The 16,859-nt window shown below is 49.0% G+C and overlaps 1 protein-coding gene across 4 annotated transcripts in view; it reads left to right on the top strand.

The window, feature by feature from the left end:
• MED12 (mediator complex subunit 12) overlaps positions 1-16,859 on the top strand; it is a 38,413-nt gene that overhangs the window by 15,987 nt on the left and 5,567 nt on the right. For 3 of the 4 annotated variants that reach the window (XM_067303955.1, XM_067303957.1, XM_067303954.1), the window contains exons 18-41: positions 130-273; positions 1,072-1,235; positions 1,493-1,624; positions 3,974-4,201; positions 4,427-4,571; positions 4,858-4,978; positions 5,642-5,743; positions 6,459-6,572; positions 6,877-7,040; positions 9,010-9,189; positions 9,380-9,451; positions 9,752-9,912; positions 10,001-10,162; positions 10,248-10,359; positions 10,611-10,700; positions 11,143-11,252; positions 11,909-12,044; positions 12,324-12,485; positions 13,045-13,422; positions 13,763-13,913; positions 14,105-14,310; positions 14,747-14,827; positions 15,073-15,290; positions 15,908-16,070. In XM_067303955.1, coding sequence (XP_067160056.1) covers positions 130-273; positions 1,072-1,235; positions 1,493-1,624; positions 3,974-4,201; positions 4,427-4,571; positions 4,858-4,978; positions 5,642-5,743; positions 6,459-6,572; positions 6,877-7,040; positions 9,010-9,189; positions 9,380-9,451; positions 9,752-9,912; positions 10,001-10,162; positions 10,248-10,359; positions 10,611-10,700; positions 11,143-11,252; positions 11,909-12,044; positions 12,324-12,485; positions 13,045-13,422; positions 13,763-13,913; positions 14,105-14,310; positions 14,747-14,827; positions 15,073-15,290; positions 15,908-16,070 — 3,696 coding nt within the window. The other variant, XM_067303958.1, reaches the window with a different exon arrangement.

The raw sequence follows: 16,859 nt of genomic DNA, 5'->3' as shown, positions 1-16,859 counted from the left end.
TCGAGAATGCCCTCCTCCTTGGGCCCTGATGTCTCTTTGCAGTACTGAGGGCAGCTTCCTGGAGGGAAAGGGCCTGATCAGATACTTCTGCAAGGGGAATTACTACCATGTATCTTTTTGCACTTGTAGGTATCTCGCAATGTCTTGGAACAAATCACCAGCTTTGCCTTGGGAATGTCATACCACCTGCCTCTGGTACAGCATGTGCAGTTCATCTTTGACTTGATGGAGTATTCACTCAATATCAGTGGTCTCATCGACTTTGCCATCCAGGTAAGCGTGGAGTGCCCAAGCGCTTCCTGGGATGGGTTCATCAGCCTGAAAGGCAGGAGCACTGTGCTGCCTTAATAGGGCTGGCTACTGGGATCACCGGTGGCCCTCTGACCTGTGTCATGAAAGTGGTCAGATTAGGTGGTCATTGCCATGCTCCTGAGCTGCAGCTGTTAGGAATAGGTTGTTTGTGGCAGGTAGTCCTATACGTCCTGTTCTGAGGATTATTTTTGCAGAGGCTCAAGGTCGCCTTTAAAGGACTTGCTTTGCATCTTTGTCCCTGGCTGCAGCAAGGCCTTACTTTGAGTGAGAAGGGGGTCATCTGTCACTGGTGACTCCTCCACCTTGCTCTCCTGGAAGGGTGTTTGGCAGGTGGCAGTGCAGGCTGCATTCTGGATCCTGCTAAAATTCTGTTGCCATTTCTGGCTGGCTGTGCTAGGCATCTATTGGAGCCTTGCTTTGGGTGCTGATGGAATCGAGGATTTTAGCCTTAAAAAGGGAGCCCAGTGAGATTTGTGTGGAAGGACAGAAGTACCAAACAAACTGCCTGCTGCCATCTGTGCCCAAATCATAATCTGCCTCTGACAGCAAAGTGCTGGCAGGCCTCTTGTGCTGCCTGCGTGAGACATTGTGCCTAAGTATTGAGCATTACCTGTTCCAGGGGTACATCTCTAGGCAAAAAGCACCTGCCAGTCCCTGTCCTGGCAGGTCCTATAGGCTGTGGGTGTGGTGTGCCTGCTCCATTTCTGACCTTACCTTACCCCTGTGGCTGTTGAAGGGTTTTTCTGTCATTGGGTGCAGTTGCTGAATGAACTGAGCGTGGTGGAGGCAGAACTGCTGTTGAAATCCTCCGACCTTGTTGGCAGCTACACCACCAGCCTGTGCCTGTGCATCGTGGCTGTGCTGCGGCACTACCACTCCTGCCTTATCTTGAACCAGGACCAGATGGCTCAGGTCTTCGAAGGGTAAGGGAGTCTTCCCCTCACCATGTGGAAGGAAACCAGGTATCTGTTTGGGACTTGTAAGGGGCAGGACTATTTCCCAAAAGGCAGCAACTTTGTGCGTGAGGATTCAGCTCACAGAATCTGAGGGGAAAGGGGTATGTTACCCGGTGGGCGCTGTTGCTGTGTGCTCAGGAAGTGTGGATGATATTTATGTAATGAGGTTATATTCCTTCAGATTTTCTTTTCATGCTGCTGCAGCATTTTTTGTCTCTATACAGTCTGTGTGGGGTGGTGAAACATGGCATGAACCGTTCAGATGGCTCCTCAGCAGAGCGCTGTATCCTGGCCTATCTCTACGACCTGTATACCTCCTGCAGTCACCTCAAAAGTAAATTTGGGGAGCTCTTTAGGTGAGTCTGAGGCAGGCTGGATGCAGTGGGTGCTGACCAGTGAGGCACCATGGCTTAAGCTTTGCTTGTGATCTTGTTTGATGAGATTGTCCCTGAGATCCTCTCAATGGGGAACTGAAATCTTGGGACTAGTCCCTGTTTTGTAGGCAGTAAAGACCCAGTGTTGTACCATCTTGGCTGTTAGGTCTTCAAGTAGTTTTTGGTCAATTGCCTTCAGTAGTCCTCTGCACCTCCACAGGTTTGTTTTTGTCCCACTCCTAGAAGATAGAAGTAGAGAGGTCCGGTCCTGCCAAACTCTGCTGCGTTTCAGTCAGGGGCCTTGGCTGACTGAGTGGCTTGTTGTAAAGGCTATTCTCTGCTCTTGTTCAGCGCTCTAAAAATCTTTGAACTACTTCTGAACCTTCTCTGCTTGGTTCTGGGTTTGCTCTCATGCCACTCTGCCCTCCTTGGCCTTGTTCTGCCCCTGCTGGCTCTTCAGGCTCTGCTCTGCTGATGTTGGCTCGACCTGTTGCTCCGACCTGTGGCCTCGCTTTACTTCGTGGCCTTCTGCCCTCTGCTTTCTCCAGGGAACCGTGCCCCACCAGCCCCCTGCAGAGCTCCTTCCTCTGCAGCCCGTGCATAGAGTCTGCAAGGCTCCCTGGCTTTTTGCTCACATGGTCCTGTGAAAGGGTGATTCTCCTTAAAACCCGTTTCCCAGTGCGGTGCTTTACTGTCTTCTCTCCCAGCCCCTGCTCCCTGTTAGTGTTTCCAGTGCTGGTGTGCAGTAGGGACATCTTAACACTAAGTATCAGTGCCCCTAAGGGACTGTGACAGTTGCTTGTGCCTTGGCATCAGCTGGCTAAACTAACTGCTGAGTGTCTTTGAAGTCTCCCTCTGGATGAAACTGAGAACAAGAGGAAGTGATGTGGTCACAGGTGTGCTGGAGTTTTTTGGAGGAGCCATCACAGGTGTGGAAATGTTAAACCTGATATTAGTTTAAGTGAATTCCCAGGAGCTATTCAGCAAGGCTTTCAAGTAAACAGCCGCAGATAAAAGGGAATAGCCCCTCACAGGCAAACGACAGGGCCTGGAGACAAGGAGTAGGAAGAAGCTTTGTTTCAAGGGTGACTCCCTCCCCAAGGAGTCCCACAGGACTCCGTGCTAGTGCTTGTGCTGTTCAACATATCAAAAGTTGTCTGAGTAGTAATATCAAAACTTTTCATATAATTGTTGTTCAGAATGTAAAAACTGAAGGTGGCTGCAGATAGCTGTAGCAGGGCCCAGTGACTAGGTAGTAAATTGGCAGATGAATCTGTGTGTTGATAAATACAAAATAATGCACAAAGCATTGTCCTTGTTCCCCTCCCAACTTTACATAGCGATGGATATATATGCTACCACTCAGATAAAGTATCTTGTAGCTGTAATAGATACATCAGTGAAAATGTCATCATAGTGTTCAGTAGCAGTCACAAAGCAAATTAAGTATTAGGTATTGTTTGGAAAGGAATGGAGAACAGAACAGAACAGAGGGCATCATTATGCTGCCGTATAATTCAGGGTGCAACTGTATCTTGTGGTTTGAGGCTCCTTGTCTCAAAAAGCACATAGTGGAGTTAGAAAGGTCTAGAGGAGGGTGAGTGGATGCATAACCAGAGGTCTGGAGTGGCTTATTTATGAGGCATAGCTAAGTAGAGTGGATCTCCTCCCCCTGAAGAAGAGGACTGAAGGAGTTTGATAGAAGTTTATAAATCCTGATTGCTATGGAAAAGGGACTGAGTGTTCAGTATGTCTTACAATACAAACACAAAGAGGTATGAATAGAAAGTAATAAATGTTAGGTTCAGAACAAAAGGAAATCCTTCTTTGTAGTGCTCATGGTTGAGCTGTGGAACTCATTTCGTATTGTGACCTCAAAGTCTACTGGATACAAAAAGTAGGTGGACAAATTTGTGGGAAGAAAATCCGTTGAGGAGAGCATTACCTCGTGCTCTGAAAATGTCTGAGCCCCAAGTTGCTAGGATGGGAAGAGTGCTGGGGCAGTATTGTCACATGCCTGCTTTGCTCTTGTACTCTTTTTTTGGGCATCCACTATTCTGACACCAAAGGCTGAGCTAGGCGCTTCTTGGATCTGACCGAAATAGCCATTCTTCTGCTATGTTAACTGAGCCCCTGGCAACTTCCAGGTGCTTCCACAGCAAAGAACCAGCCTCACTCTTCTGGGAGAAGCTTTTGTAATGCAAACCAATCTTAAGTCTCCATGTATTCTTGCCCAGGGCTGGGCTTATCTTGCACAGGTTTGCTTTGCTTACACGCATCAATGGAAGCATGTCTGTTGTGCTCCTAATCCCTCTTTCCTGTCCTGTTCAGTGACTTCTGCTCTAAGGTGAAGAACACAATCTACTGCAATGTTGAGCCATCTGATTCCAACATGCTGTGGGAACCTGAATTCATGATTGACACTATTGAGAATCCATCTGCACTTAACTTTACATACACCAACCTGGGCAAGAGCCTCAATGAAAACCCAGCCAACCGCTATAGCTTCGTCTGTAATGCACTTATGCATGTGTGCGTGGGACACCATGATCCAGACAGGTGAGAGGCAAAACCTTCATAGTTTTACTGAGACAATAAAATCCTTAGGGAGGCTAAGAAAGCCAGTAGCCCATGCTTGGCCTTCTAGGAAGAAGGATCAAAGCTGGGTCCGTTAGAGAATTGTTGACCCACCTGTGTGTGTGTGTCTAAAAAGTTTACCCCTGCCTCTTTTTTTTTTTTTTTTTATATATATATATTTTTATATATATATATATATATATACAGGGTGAATGACATTGCTATCCTGTGTGCTGAGCTGACTGGCTACTGCAAGTCTCTAAGTGCCGAGTGGCTGGGTGTGCTCAAAGCTTTGTGCTGCTCCTCCAATAACGGGACCTGTGGCTTCAATGATCTCCTCTGCAATGTTGATGCAAGTGCAAACACTTCAAAGGGGAAATGGAGTTGAACCAGGAGTGGAGGGATCCCTCGGGAGGAGGCAGAGATGGACAAGGGATAGAGCTTTGTCTTCTGAGGGCGGGGGAAAGGCTTTGAGTATTGGGGCTACCTTTCGGTATTGTTGCCACCTGGGCTGATTGTAGATGTTGACCTGGGGTTATGGCCCCCCCCCCCCCCCCCCCCCCCCAGCTTCTAGTTAAGTTGACGGCGGGAATGAGGCAGAAGCTGTTGTGATCGCTGACTAATCTCTTCTCTTCCAGGTCAGTGACTTATCTTTCCATGATTCCTTGGCCACGTTTGTTGCCATTCTCATTGCCCGGCAGTGCTTGCTGCTGGAGGACCTGATTCGCTGTGCTGCTATCCCCTCGCTCCTCAATGCTGGTAAGCGCCTCCCTGCAGAGAGCTTGTCTTATTCCCAGGGCTGGCCCAAGGCCTGAGCTCCATGAATACTTTGTGAACCCCAGAGTTGTGAAACATGCCTCCAGTATTTCTTTTACAGTATTGTACTTCAGAATTGAACCTTTTGCTTTAGAGCATTTCTGGCCTTTTGGTTTCCATGTCACGCTCCCTGGAGTTCGTGCACAAGCTGAAATAAGGACAGGGAGGTGTGACCAACCACACTGTTTCACCAGTGTACTCGGCTCTGAACTCCAGCAGTGCATTTCCCACTGCTGACGTGGTTTGGGTTAGTGTTTTGCCTGGAGCAGCCAGCTGGCCAATTGGCCTCATGGTGTCTGGGTCACTCTGCCATTATTCTGCCACCCGCCTCCCTAGCTTTGCTCAGGGGATGGCAGCATCCAGACTCAGGGTGAAGTTGGGAAGATGAAGTGAGCCGAGTGCAATGCTTGTCTTTGGGGATAATACTGATTTGTTTGCTCACTTGCATGTTAATTGCTGCGTGTGCTCCATATTTGTCAATACAATAAGCCTGCTGCAGCTTCTCCACTGGCTGCTGCAGGGCAATGCAGCGTAAATAGCTTTTGGATTGAGAGTCAGCTGTCCCAGTACTTGAGAAATCTCAAGTTGACTGTCGTCTTTACATAGCCTGCAGTGAACAGGACTCAGAACCAGGAGCACGTCTGACCTGCCGGATTTTACTCCATCTGTTTAAGACTCCACAGCTGAACCCATGCCAGCAAGATGGCAGTAAGTGAATGAAAATAGAGCCTTTCTTTATTGTGAGAGCACTGAGGCTCCTGCACCCTAAGAAAAGAGAGGCTGGACCCTGTGATTAGAGATCATGCCCTGCTTACTGTGAATAGAGCAGACCTAGTCTGATATGCTGCTTTCTGCAGAGGACAAAGAACAATATCCTTCCATTTATTTCACTCCATGGTAGCCAGGCATCTCGGAGAGGAGGCTCAGGAGGCCGGGAACTCACCAGTAGAGGTGGCCTCGCCATCACTAAGCCATTGGAGTAATGATCACATCTTTTTTTTGGTCTATAGCTTTATACAGCCTCTTAGCTTGGTGCCAGAAGCTGCTATTTCACAGCACTCCCTTTTTGTCTGATGATGGAACCAGTCCAGGAAGCTCTGTTCTTGGCTTCTCATCAGTATCCTGATTGCTCGGATCTCCAAACCCAGCCCGTATACTAGGTTAGGGTACTGTTGGAGCTTGGAGTTCATGACACAGGCACTGTTCCCCATTTGGATTTCATGGTTCAGTTGTCATGGCATGATTGGCACTGTGCTCTGCTATACTTAATTAAATTGACCCCATGTTACATGGGAAAAGGACTAGCCTCAGGATTTTCTGAGCTTGATCCTGCTAAACTGGCTGACGTATAATTCGGGCAGCTCTGGAGCCTCGGTCTTTTTCACTTGCTGGGTATTGCCCTTCCCCATTGTCCTCTTTGCAGACAAACCCACGGTGGGAATCCGTTCCTCCTGTGACCGTCACTTACTGGCAGCTTCCCAGAATCGCATTGTGGATGGGGCAGTCTTTGCAGTGCTGAAGGCTGTCTTTGTTCTGGGTATGTACCCATGTTAGCCCGAACCTGTAAGAAAGAATGGGTTTTAGTGGGGATGATAGACATTATTTTGCATAGGGATAGACATGTATTGGCTTTACAGAAGGGCAGAGAAGATCTATTTTGGTGGATATGTAGCTGGTCTGTCTAGAGTCCTCTAGCTGAGCTATAAATATGCTTCATCTCTCTCTCATCTGCAGAGAGATTGCTGATCACAGGGGAGACTTTGCAAAAGTTCAAGCTGTGTTGTGGGTCAGGTTTTGGGTTTGGCATTGGTGATTAAGTGACACTTGCTCCTTCCTTGTAGGAGATGCAGAACTGAAAGGCTCTGGCTTTTCCCACCCTGGAGGCGTTGATGATCTCATGGATGATGAGCTGGGTACCAGGAAGGCTGGTGGTCGGGTAGTAACTGTAGAAACAGCTAGCTTGGATATTTATGCCAAGTATGTACTAAGGAGCATCTGTCAACAGGTGAGTCTGTCCCATCTCTGGATTTGTCCTTGCCCCTTCTGCAGATAGATATATTCCATACAATTTTCTTCAGAATGGGCTTGGCAGGTATTTTGTTGAAATGTCGGTAAAGAACCAGCTGTGGTTCTGCCATGTGATGGCGCTAAGGATTGCTCATAACCAGCAAAAAAGGTTGAACAGCTGTCAAGAATTGAGTGTTAAAGTATGCAGGGACTGCACATCCCCTCTGCTCTCCTAATGGCACGGGGCTTGTGCCAAAGGAGAGGAGGGCTGGGAGTGGTTTGTTGAGATGTTTGCTGAAGGCAGAGAAGATAAGCATGAGGAAGACAGCTCGTTGAAGTGATAAATGGTGCCTCTCAGAGTGTAGCTTAAGTATTGCTTGCAGCTAGGCTGTTAATGTATCCCTAGGCTTTGCAGTGCCCTGTTTAGTTAATTAAAGGAACAACAACAAAAGTCTTTTGCTCAGCCCTAATCTGACAGCACCAGTAACTCTGTTCCTTTGTGGAAAATTGACATTTGAGGAACTGAAACCTGGCTAATAATGTACTTAGTTGCAGACTGGAGTGGCTGTTGCCATTACTGTATGAAATTGAGTGAGTGGTGAAGGGTGTCCTCAGCCTTGGTTACAAATTTATTCTGTCAGCAGGGAAGATGCAGTGTCACAATTTGAAACCTCCATTCCACTCAGTGCTGTGTCAGCCTCGTGCTTTGTGATGTTGTTTATTAATTGGCTCATTATACAGCAGTGTTATCAGCCTACGAAAAAGAACTGGAGCTGCCTATTTACGAGTAAAAATTCAACCTACTTCGTGCTGAAACCTGACTGTAGCATTGACAGAAGTAGATCTTCCCTTGCTGGTCCCAGTCTACGTAGGAAGGACGCACAGCAGGCAGAATGTGGGTGTATGTGTGTGTGCGCGTATGTGTGCAGGAGGAAATAGCAGTGTGTCAGATATCCCAACTTGTACCAACTGTTGGCAGCACTGGGTATGTAGGAACGAGTATTCCAGTAGATGCCAGCGAGTGCAACTAAATTGCGTCAGGGCTCTTGCAGCTGTTAAAGGTATACAAAACCGTGTTTACCATCAGCACCTCTAGTCCAAGTGATAGATGTTGCAGAACTCGCGCTATCAGTTTTGAAATGTCTGTAGAATGCCTTAAACCACATGTGGTGATTTCTCAAACTTGGAAAAATATCATCTCACATTCAGGTGTGCACTTCATCCTGAGTGGGGGACAAAGGAGTGGATTACAGAACTGGGCTAAAGGTTTCTTAGGTGCAAATGATTATGACTTAATTGTTGGTTTGCCCTTCAGTTTTTCTAAATTAATAAACATAACCATGACTGGCCCTTTGAAAGGATTGATTTCATGGATCTGTGACAAGTCAGAGCTGTGAGTGAGAACCAAGAGGGAGACCGGAGTCAAAGCTGTTAACCTGAGTCTGATGGTTGGTGTAGCGGTTGTCCGTAATGCTCAAAAAAGTGTTTGTAGTACTATCCTGAGAAGAGACAGATGAACGGTTCCGCTTCAGCGATACGGAGCCTGAGGAGATGACTATAAGCTCAAAAAGAAATGTTGGAGAGACAGGCTGATCGTCTTTCAAGGGCAAAGATGGTAACTGACTTCATACTTGTGAGATTGTCTAAATATAGAGTGGGTCAGAGGCAAAGTCCTACTGAATTCATGTGGAAAGCTGGGCAAGTGGCAAAAAGAACCTTCCCAAGGATATGGATATTACATACACAAGCAAGGGGAGTTTTGAGAGAATGGTGTAGTGACACCTGATGCTTGCTGAATCAAGACAGTACAGCTCACGAAGAGAAATGATTGTCAGGCATTACCCTGTTCCAATAAGGTTCTTATGAGTTTGTGTTCCCTTAATCTCTCTGAGACTGAAGGCAGAAGTGCCAGTTTGGCGTCAGGTGTGAGTCTGTGCTGACCCTGCCTTCCTGTGCTTGTCTTGCAGGAGTGGGTAGGTGAGCGATGTCTGAAGTCCCTCTGTGAAGACAGCAATGACTTGCAGGATCCTGTCCTAAGCAGCACACAGGCTCAGAGATTGATGCAGCTGATCTGCTATCCACACCGACTGCTGGACAACGAGGAGGGAGAAAATCCTCAGCGGCAGAGGATTAAACGCATCCTACAGGTGCAGGGTCCTGACATAGTCCAAGAGTGTCCTAGTAATTGCTTAATGTGGTGTTAGAATGTGGTTGTCCAAAATGCAGACCTCTCTGAGGGATCTGACGCTTGTTACCAAGGGAGCTGGGGGTGTGGGTTGAGGACATGGTTTGAACAGAGACAAGGACTCATCTGAAGTGTGTGTGTGTGTGTTGCAGAATCTGGACCAGTGGACTATGAGGCAGTCCTCGCTGGAGCTGCAGCTCATGATTAAGCAGACAGCAAATAACGTGAGTTACTGCTCGGTGGAACCATGCAGGGATGTGTGTTGCTAGTGTTGAAGTGGCTGCTTGTGAGGTGGTGGGGAGGTGGCCTAGCAGAAGTGAGAATGTGGAGAAAGTAAACAAAGAGGACGTATGGGTGAGTCTGGTGATAGCCAAGAATAAGAAAGATATGGGGAGTCTGAGACCCCAAGAGCAGCAGCCCTGGGGGAATTTGCTGACTGTGTCATGTTTAGATGTGCAAGCCCTGTCAGTGGGTGCTCTCAGAGAAAGGCTTAGCTCTCCTCTCTTCCCTTGCCCTGTCTCCAGGAAATGAACTCCTTGTTAGAAAATATAGCCAAGGCCACCATTGAGGTATTTCAGCAGTCAGCAGAGACCAGCTCTGCTAGCTCTGCTGGCAATGGAGTCAACAGTATCAGCAGCTCAGCAAGTGCTACACCTGCCAGCAACAAATCCAAGCCCATCCTCAGGTAGGTGAGCCCAGCATGAGGCTGCCTTGTAGACAAGTCTGAATCGTGGGTTGGGTTACAAACTGCTTTCTCCACTGTGTTGTCACAGCTCCCTGGAGAGGTCAGGAGTGTGGCTGGTAGCCCCTCTGATTGCCAAGCTTCCAACATCAGTGCAGGGCCATGTGCTGAAAGCTGCTGGAGAGGAGCTGGAGAAAGGACAGCATCTGGGGTCATCATCCCGCAAAGAGCGGGACCGCCAGAAGCAGAAAAGGTGAGTCCTGGGGAAAGGGCAGGCAATGCTGGCTATGCTGATCCTCCAGCCTGGCAGTACAGCTCTCTCGCTGTTCTCTCTGCAGCATGTCCCTCCTGAGCCAGCAGCCGTTCCTGTCACTGGTGCTAACATGCTTGAAAGGACAGGATGAGCAGCGGGAAGGCCTCCTCACCTCTCTGTACAGTCAAGTCCAGCAGGTAGGTGTCTTGCTTCTCCCCTCACTTTCCTCAAGGGCTCATGCCTCAGCAGGCTGACTGTTGGGCATGTCCTCCATAAATGTTGTCTATCTGAGTGTGTGCTCAATAAGGTGAAGGTCTTACCCCAGTCAGTGCAGGGTGCTTCAGCTGACCTTCTCCTCAGAGTCACTAGATAGAGATCAGCTTGTGTTGCCCACTATAAACTTTAGGGCCCAGCTTCTGAGGTCTGTCCTCTCTCCTAAATCACTTAGATTGTTACGAATTGGCGGGAAGATCAGTACCAAGATGACTGCAAAGCCAAGCAACTGATGCATGAGGCCCTGAAGCTCCGACTGAATTTGGTGAGCAGCCAAAAGAGGGTGTTAGCCATGTGGGGTGAAGGGTCCTCTGCCCTTTTTCTGAGCAAGCGCACACTGAGGGGCTATATATCTCCTGAGGAGAGACATCCCAGCTGCTTCTAGGTCTTGAGCCCTGTGTGAGATAGGGTGTGTGGAGAAACTCACTTGCTCTATTCGGCCAGGATGGGATCCACAGCTTTGGTCTCTATTTCTGAGATGTGCTATGCAGGCTGGTCACAGCACTGCATTCCCATTTCAATGCTTTTGGAGTCCACAGCACTACTGCTTATGTCTGAAGTTTGTTCTGCTGACGGCAGTTTCCTTCAGTCCTCTGTAGGAGTTGCTGTAGCAGAGGAGTTGCTCTGATTTAGACTCCTGTCTCACTTTCTAATCTTAGCATTTCTTCTTGCTGTACCTGTGACTCTAAACTATTCTTCCCTGCCAGGTGGGAGGAATGTTTGACACAGTTCAACGGAGTACACAGCAGACAACTGAATGGGCTGTGCTTCTCCTGGACATCATCAGCAGTGGCACTGTGGACATGCAGTCAAACAAGTAACTTTCTGGCTGGCTTCTGATCAGTACGCTTCCCAAGGGAGGCAGCCCCTTTCTTGTGCGAGCTAGTTGCTGGGAGGCAGCCCCTTTCTTGTGCGAGCTAGTTGCTGGGAGGCAGCCCCTTTCTTGTGCGAGCTAGTTGTCTCTCCAGACGCCCTGTCGGAAATACTGTGGTGACTGAAAGAGACTTTGGAGTAATAGGAGGCTATAACCTAGGTCTTGCTGTGTAAGTGCACTCTGATATATCTGGAGCAAACCTGGGTTTCCAGATGCAAACAGACAAGCTGGGAAGAGCTTGAGCTCAACTCCCTTGAGTTGGGACCTGCAGGGACAACTTTTTGGAGAAGCTGAATGGGTGGACAGGAGGCCAATCTTAATCTGTGATATTGCAGTTGACTGAAATGTGAACACCCTGGGTTGTATAAGGAAAGAAGGATTAGGTGTGGGAGGTTAGACTGAAGAGTGCTCCCTCCATGTGGAAGAAGAAGCAGCTGAAAGCAGCATAGCATGCCATGAAACGGCCTGTGCTCAGGGGCTTGATGCTTTTGTGTGTAGGCAGTACTCTCAACAATCTAATAATGTTTTGTGTTACTGCGATGGCAGAAGCTCTGTATCTGCTTCTCCTGTGACTTTAGCCTTTCTGTTCTGACCAACAGTGAGCTCTTCACCACGGTGCTGGACATGCTGAGTGTTCTCATCAATGGCACCCTGGCTGCTGATATGTCCAGCATTTCTCAGGGCAGCATGGAGGAGAACAAACGGGCGTACATGAATCTGGTCAAGAAACTCAGGGTGAGGGACGCTGGGCCCTGTGGGGGGAGCTGAGAGTGCTGTGTCACAGTGGTCCAACTATGCAGTTTTATCTGGGTCTCACATGGTACTTGTCCTGTTGCTGCTTAGAGAGGCCATGATGGTTGCCCGTATGGCTTTGTGGGCATTGGGGTGAAGGGTGCAAAGGTGATAGGTAGTGATAATGACAGAGTGGAAGTTGACACCAGTAGAGGCACAGGTGGGCTCTGGATGATTTTTCTCTGAGCAATTCTTGAAGTCTCCTCTGCTCCCCTTGTGCAGAAGGAGCTGGGGGACCGGCAGTCTGACAGCCTGGAGAAGGTGCGACAGCTACTTCCCCTTCCCAAGCAAACCCGAGACGTCATCACCTGCGAACCTCAGGGATCTCTCATTGACACCAAAGGCAATAAAATAGCTGGCTTTGACTCCATCTTCAAGAAGGAAGTAAGTGGAGCTCTGTTTTCTGTATCATGGCTGTATGCAGACATCACTTGTCATCTGAAACCTTGAGTCTTCGCTGCTTGGGAGGCCTCTGTGTGCTGCACACCTTGCTGTATGCTGAGCTTGATGTGGCTGGCTACACACAGCCAAACTGGCACCTAACCATGTCCAAAAAGGGCAAAATTAGGTGCTAATGTGTGCTAACGCTCGGTGATACATGCCGCTCTGGTCTGAGAAATTATTTAAATTTTGGGTTTGTACTCATGCCTATCTGAAGCTCAAAGAGAAACCCATAATCCCTACTGCATGACTTACTGGGCAATGCCAGCCTGTGACAGGACACAGGCAGAGAAAATGTTTCATTGCTGGAGAGAGGAGCAGTTGTTGATGAAAGCCTTCAGAAATGACTGCTTTGCTGTGTGGAAGAGCAAGGACCAGTAGCAAGTGCTCAGGCTGCTGTTTGGGACACACTAAGTGAGATGTTGTGGAAGCCTAGAGTATTCTGTACCCTAGCTGGAGAAATAACAGGATCTTGTAGGTTCTTAATTCTTTTTGATTAAAGGGTTTGCAAGTCTCTACAAAGCAGAAGATTTCTCCTTGGGATCTGTTTGAGGGCTTGAAGCACTCAGCCCCCCTCTCCTGGGGATGGTTTGGGACAGTCCGGGTGGATCGCAAGGTGTCCAGATTTGAGGAGCAACAGAGGCTTCTTCTATACCACACGCACTTAAAACCCAAGCCCCGTAGTTACTACCTAGAGCCACTGCCACTGCCCCCTGAAGAGGAAGAGCCTCCTACGCCTGTGGCTCTAGAGCCTGAGAAGAAGGCTGTGGAACCAGCCAAGACTGACAAAACAAGCTCCAATCCTGCCACCTCTACTGAAGAACGCAAGAAGAAACAGAGCAAAGCCAAGAAACGCAACCAATCTGCCAGCAAAAGTGAGGTAATCAACTGCCCAACAGCTATGGGTCTCCCTTGTCCAGGCTTGCTGGTCACAGGGAACTCCCTTGGGTCTTCCGGAGGAGCCTGTGAGCAGAGAGCAGTGTAGTGATGGAGATGGAATTTTTCCTCTCAGCTGGGAGTGCTGGAGCTCTGTCTTTCTCCCTCCACCCTGGGGTAGGGCAAATGTTTCCTTAAATCCTGATGGGAGGGAAAGAGACTGCCCAGCTCGGATAGCACCCTGGACTTCCTCCTGTGGACTTTGCAACCCTTTCATACACTTGATCCAGCTGTAAATTCCCAGTGCACGCTGACCTTTCTTATGCCTTTCTTTGTCCTTGCAGGATTTTGTGTTGGGTCCTAGCCGAGGAGTTTCATATGGAGTTGGCATGCCTACAGATCTCTTGCATCACCAGACAGGAAGCGCTGTGTCTAGACTGGCATATGGGCAATCACCAATGGGTCTCTATGCCCAGAATCAGCCTCTTCCGGCAGGTAGGTGGGGAGAAGAAGGTGAGCCTGTTGCACCTCTGCAGGACTCTCTTGTGAGAACCCTTTCTGCAAGATGGTCCTACACACACTTGCTTCTTCTACCTGTTGTATATCCAGATATGGTGACGAGCTGCCGTTCTAGAGCTGCAAGGCTCAGCAATAGCATGTAACTAGTCAATCTCTTCCTCTTGCAGGTGGCCCTCGCCTGGATACATCCTACAGACCTGTGCGCATGCCACTGGGGAAAATTGTTCAGAGTCGTCCTCCCTATAGTGGGGTGCTGCCTTCAGGGATGGGGAGCATGATGGGCCTTGACCCCTCCTACAAGCCAACAGTGTACAGACAGCAGCCCCCGGTGTCCCAGGGGCAGATCCTGAGGCAGCAGCTTCAGGCGAAGTTGGTAAGTCCAAGCTGTGCTGCTGCTCTTGCCGGACCCTGTGGCACAGCAGGGCCTAGTTGTTTGCTAGGGCTGTGCCTTCTGGCCAGAGCTCTGCAACCCTGTCTCTGTTTCTGCCCTGGAAAGCTGTTGTCTCTCAAGTCTGTCCCTCTGGGGCAGCTCTGTTTGCCACCTCCTTTGTTGGGTACCTGTCACTAACGGAATTGGTGGAGATGTCACTGAGGTGCCCTGGGACATCTGTGGCTGTTGGGCAGCGAGAGGGGCACATCCTGGCTGAGGGATGGCAGGGATGTTAGTGGCCTATTTCACCCAGTTCAGGGGGAAGCAGATACTGTTAGCACCTGCACACTGCATGCTGTGCAGCAGCCTGACGGGTTTACAGTGAAGATACCTGTCTGGTTTGGTGATACCGAAAAAAAGTGTTTTTCTTGCCTTCCAGCAGGGCCAGGGCATAATGGGGCAGCAGCCAGTGCGCCAGATGGCTCCAACCCCGTCCTATGGAGCACTGCAGCCCTCCCAGGTAAGTGGTAGTGACCCCAGGTAAGACTGGGATCTGGTTCTCACATAGGACAGTGCTCCTAAGTCCTGAAATTGCTCAGCTCTTTTCACTCATTTACTAGCTAACGCGAACCTGAATCCCAGAGGTGAGCAGCCTCGTGATGGCACTGTAACAGAGCTGGTCGCTGTGCTTTGCTCCCATTTCTCTTCTGTACCCCATTGCTGACAAAGCTTTTTTTTGTTTTTGTTTGTTTTGTTTCATTTCAGGGTTACACACCTTACGTCTCCCACATAGGCCTTCAGCAGCACCCATCCCAGTCGGGCACGATGGTACCTCCTACCTATTCTGGCCAGCCCTATCAGAATTCCCACCCCAGCTCTAACCCCGCGCTGGTGGACCCTGTTAGACAGATGCAGCAGAGACCAAGCGGCTATGTGCACCAGCAGGCCCCAGGCTACGGGCACACCTTGGGCAACACACAGAGGTACCTCCCACCCTGCTGGATGCTGAGAAACTGTTTGTATTTCGTCAGGGCCTTCCCCACTCTCAGTTTAGACAATCCTAATAGCAATCTGTGAAAAGCCTGTTGTTTTCCATGCTCTGTGGTTCAGCATTTGAGTCCTTTGCATCCTCAAGGGAACATCTTTTTCCAGCTTTCAGTCCTGGGAAGAAACAGAGAGACAGGAGGAAATTCGGAGAGATGCCAGCTGCAGGCAGGAGACAGTGTTACCAGCCAGAAAAGATGAAATTGGGAAGTATGAGGCAAATGACCTGGGAAAGTCTGTTTTCAATTTGAATCTGGCCAGCCGATCACTCGCTAAGGGCTAGATCTGGGACTCTCGCTGCTCCTGGGCAGGCGTACATCCAGCAGGGAAACTTTGCAGAAGAATGGGCTGAATATCATTATTCAGAGCTTCTTAAACTAGGTTGGCTGAAGCCCTGAAGGGCCCTGGTGTCCCTTGCCTTTTCTGCAGAGGTAGCACGGGCTACAGGGGGCTATCGGGGCTGTGGCGTTGATGGCAGAAGCTGGGTTTGGATTAAAGAAGATAGCAGCCCATGAATCTTTTGCTCCATGGTTATTAATGTCCTTGTCTCTTGCAGATTTCCTCACCAGTCGATACAGCAGGCCCCCATGATGAGTGGGATGAACCATTTGGGTGCACAAGGAGTCCCCTCAGGAATTCGACCCAGCCAGATACTGCCTGATCAACAGCAGCAGCAGTACCTGAGGCAGCAGCAGCAACAGCAGCAGCAGATGCTGAGGGTGAGTGGCTGGTGACACGGAGAAGGCCACTGGAGCCAGAGGAGGCTTGCTGAGCGCTGCTTACCTCTGCATCAGCAACGCTCTGCTCTGCCTCTCTGTGCCAGGAGGGATGTCAACTCTGCTGGGGGCTGTCTGTAATAATTTGCTAGGCAGTTGTCCCTTCCTTAGAGCTGTCCACTCCTGATGGAGAGACCTGCTGTGCTGCTTTTTGCCTGTCACCCAGCCTGAGCTGAAGAAAAGTTAGGAACAGCAAAGGTCTGTTAGTACCCTGTGGCCTGCATCCCACTTCTTCCAGCTCCAGCTGAGCCCATAAGATTGTGCAGAAAGCTAGCTGTCTCAGAAGTCAGTGTTACAGTAGCTAGAAACAAAGTGAAAATCCCCCTGTCCACTCCAGGGTAGGTAGAGTTGTTCCTTACAAGATCATTTCTAGGAGCATGTCTGCGTTTTCACAAGACCAAAATAAGTATCAGTCACAATTCCCAGCGGTAAGAGATCTGGTATGAATCAGTACATGTCCTCCACATCTTACAGTGGATGGTGGAAAGCTGGTTCAACATGAATGGTCAGACCTAACTCTCTAGGTACAGAGGAGTTCGCAGACATGTGTCAACAGAGATGAGTATCCCATGGATTTGCATACTGGTCTTATAAATATTAAATACCCATATGATATAGTAATACAGATATGAATACTTTTTTTTTATAATTATAGGAATGGACTGAATGGAAAGAGAAACACTAAACAGGAATTTTGTGGGTTACTTGGCGAGTTGTATTCCTTATCACAAA

The sequence above is a fragment of the Apteryx mantelli genome, chromosome 13 (assembly GCF_036417845.1).
Source record: "Apteryx mantelli isolate bAptMan1 chromosome 13, bAptMan1.hap1, whole genome shotgun sequence".
In the NCBI taxonomy this organism is placed as follows: Eukaryota; Metazoa; Chordata; class Aves; order Apterygiformes; family Apterygidae; genus Apteryx; species Apteryx mantelli.
The sequence above is the reverse complement of the archived record's forward strand: the minus strand, read 5'-3'. Positions and strand labels throughout refer to the sequence as shown.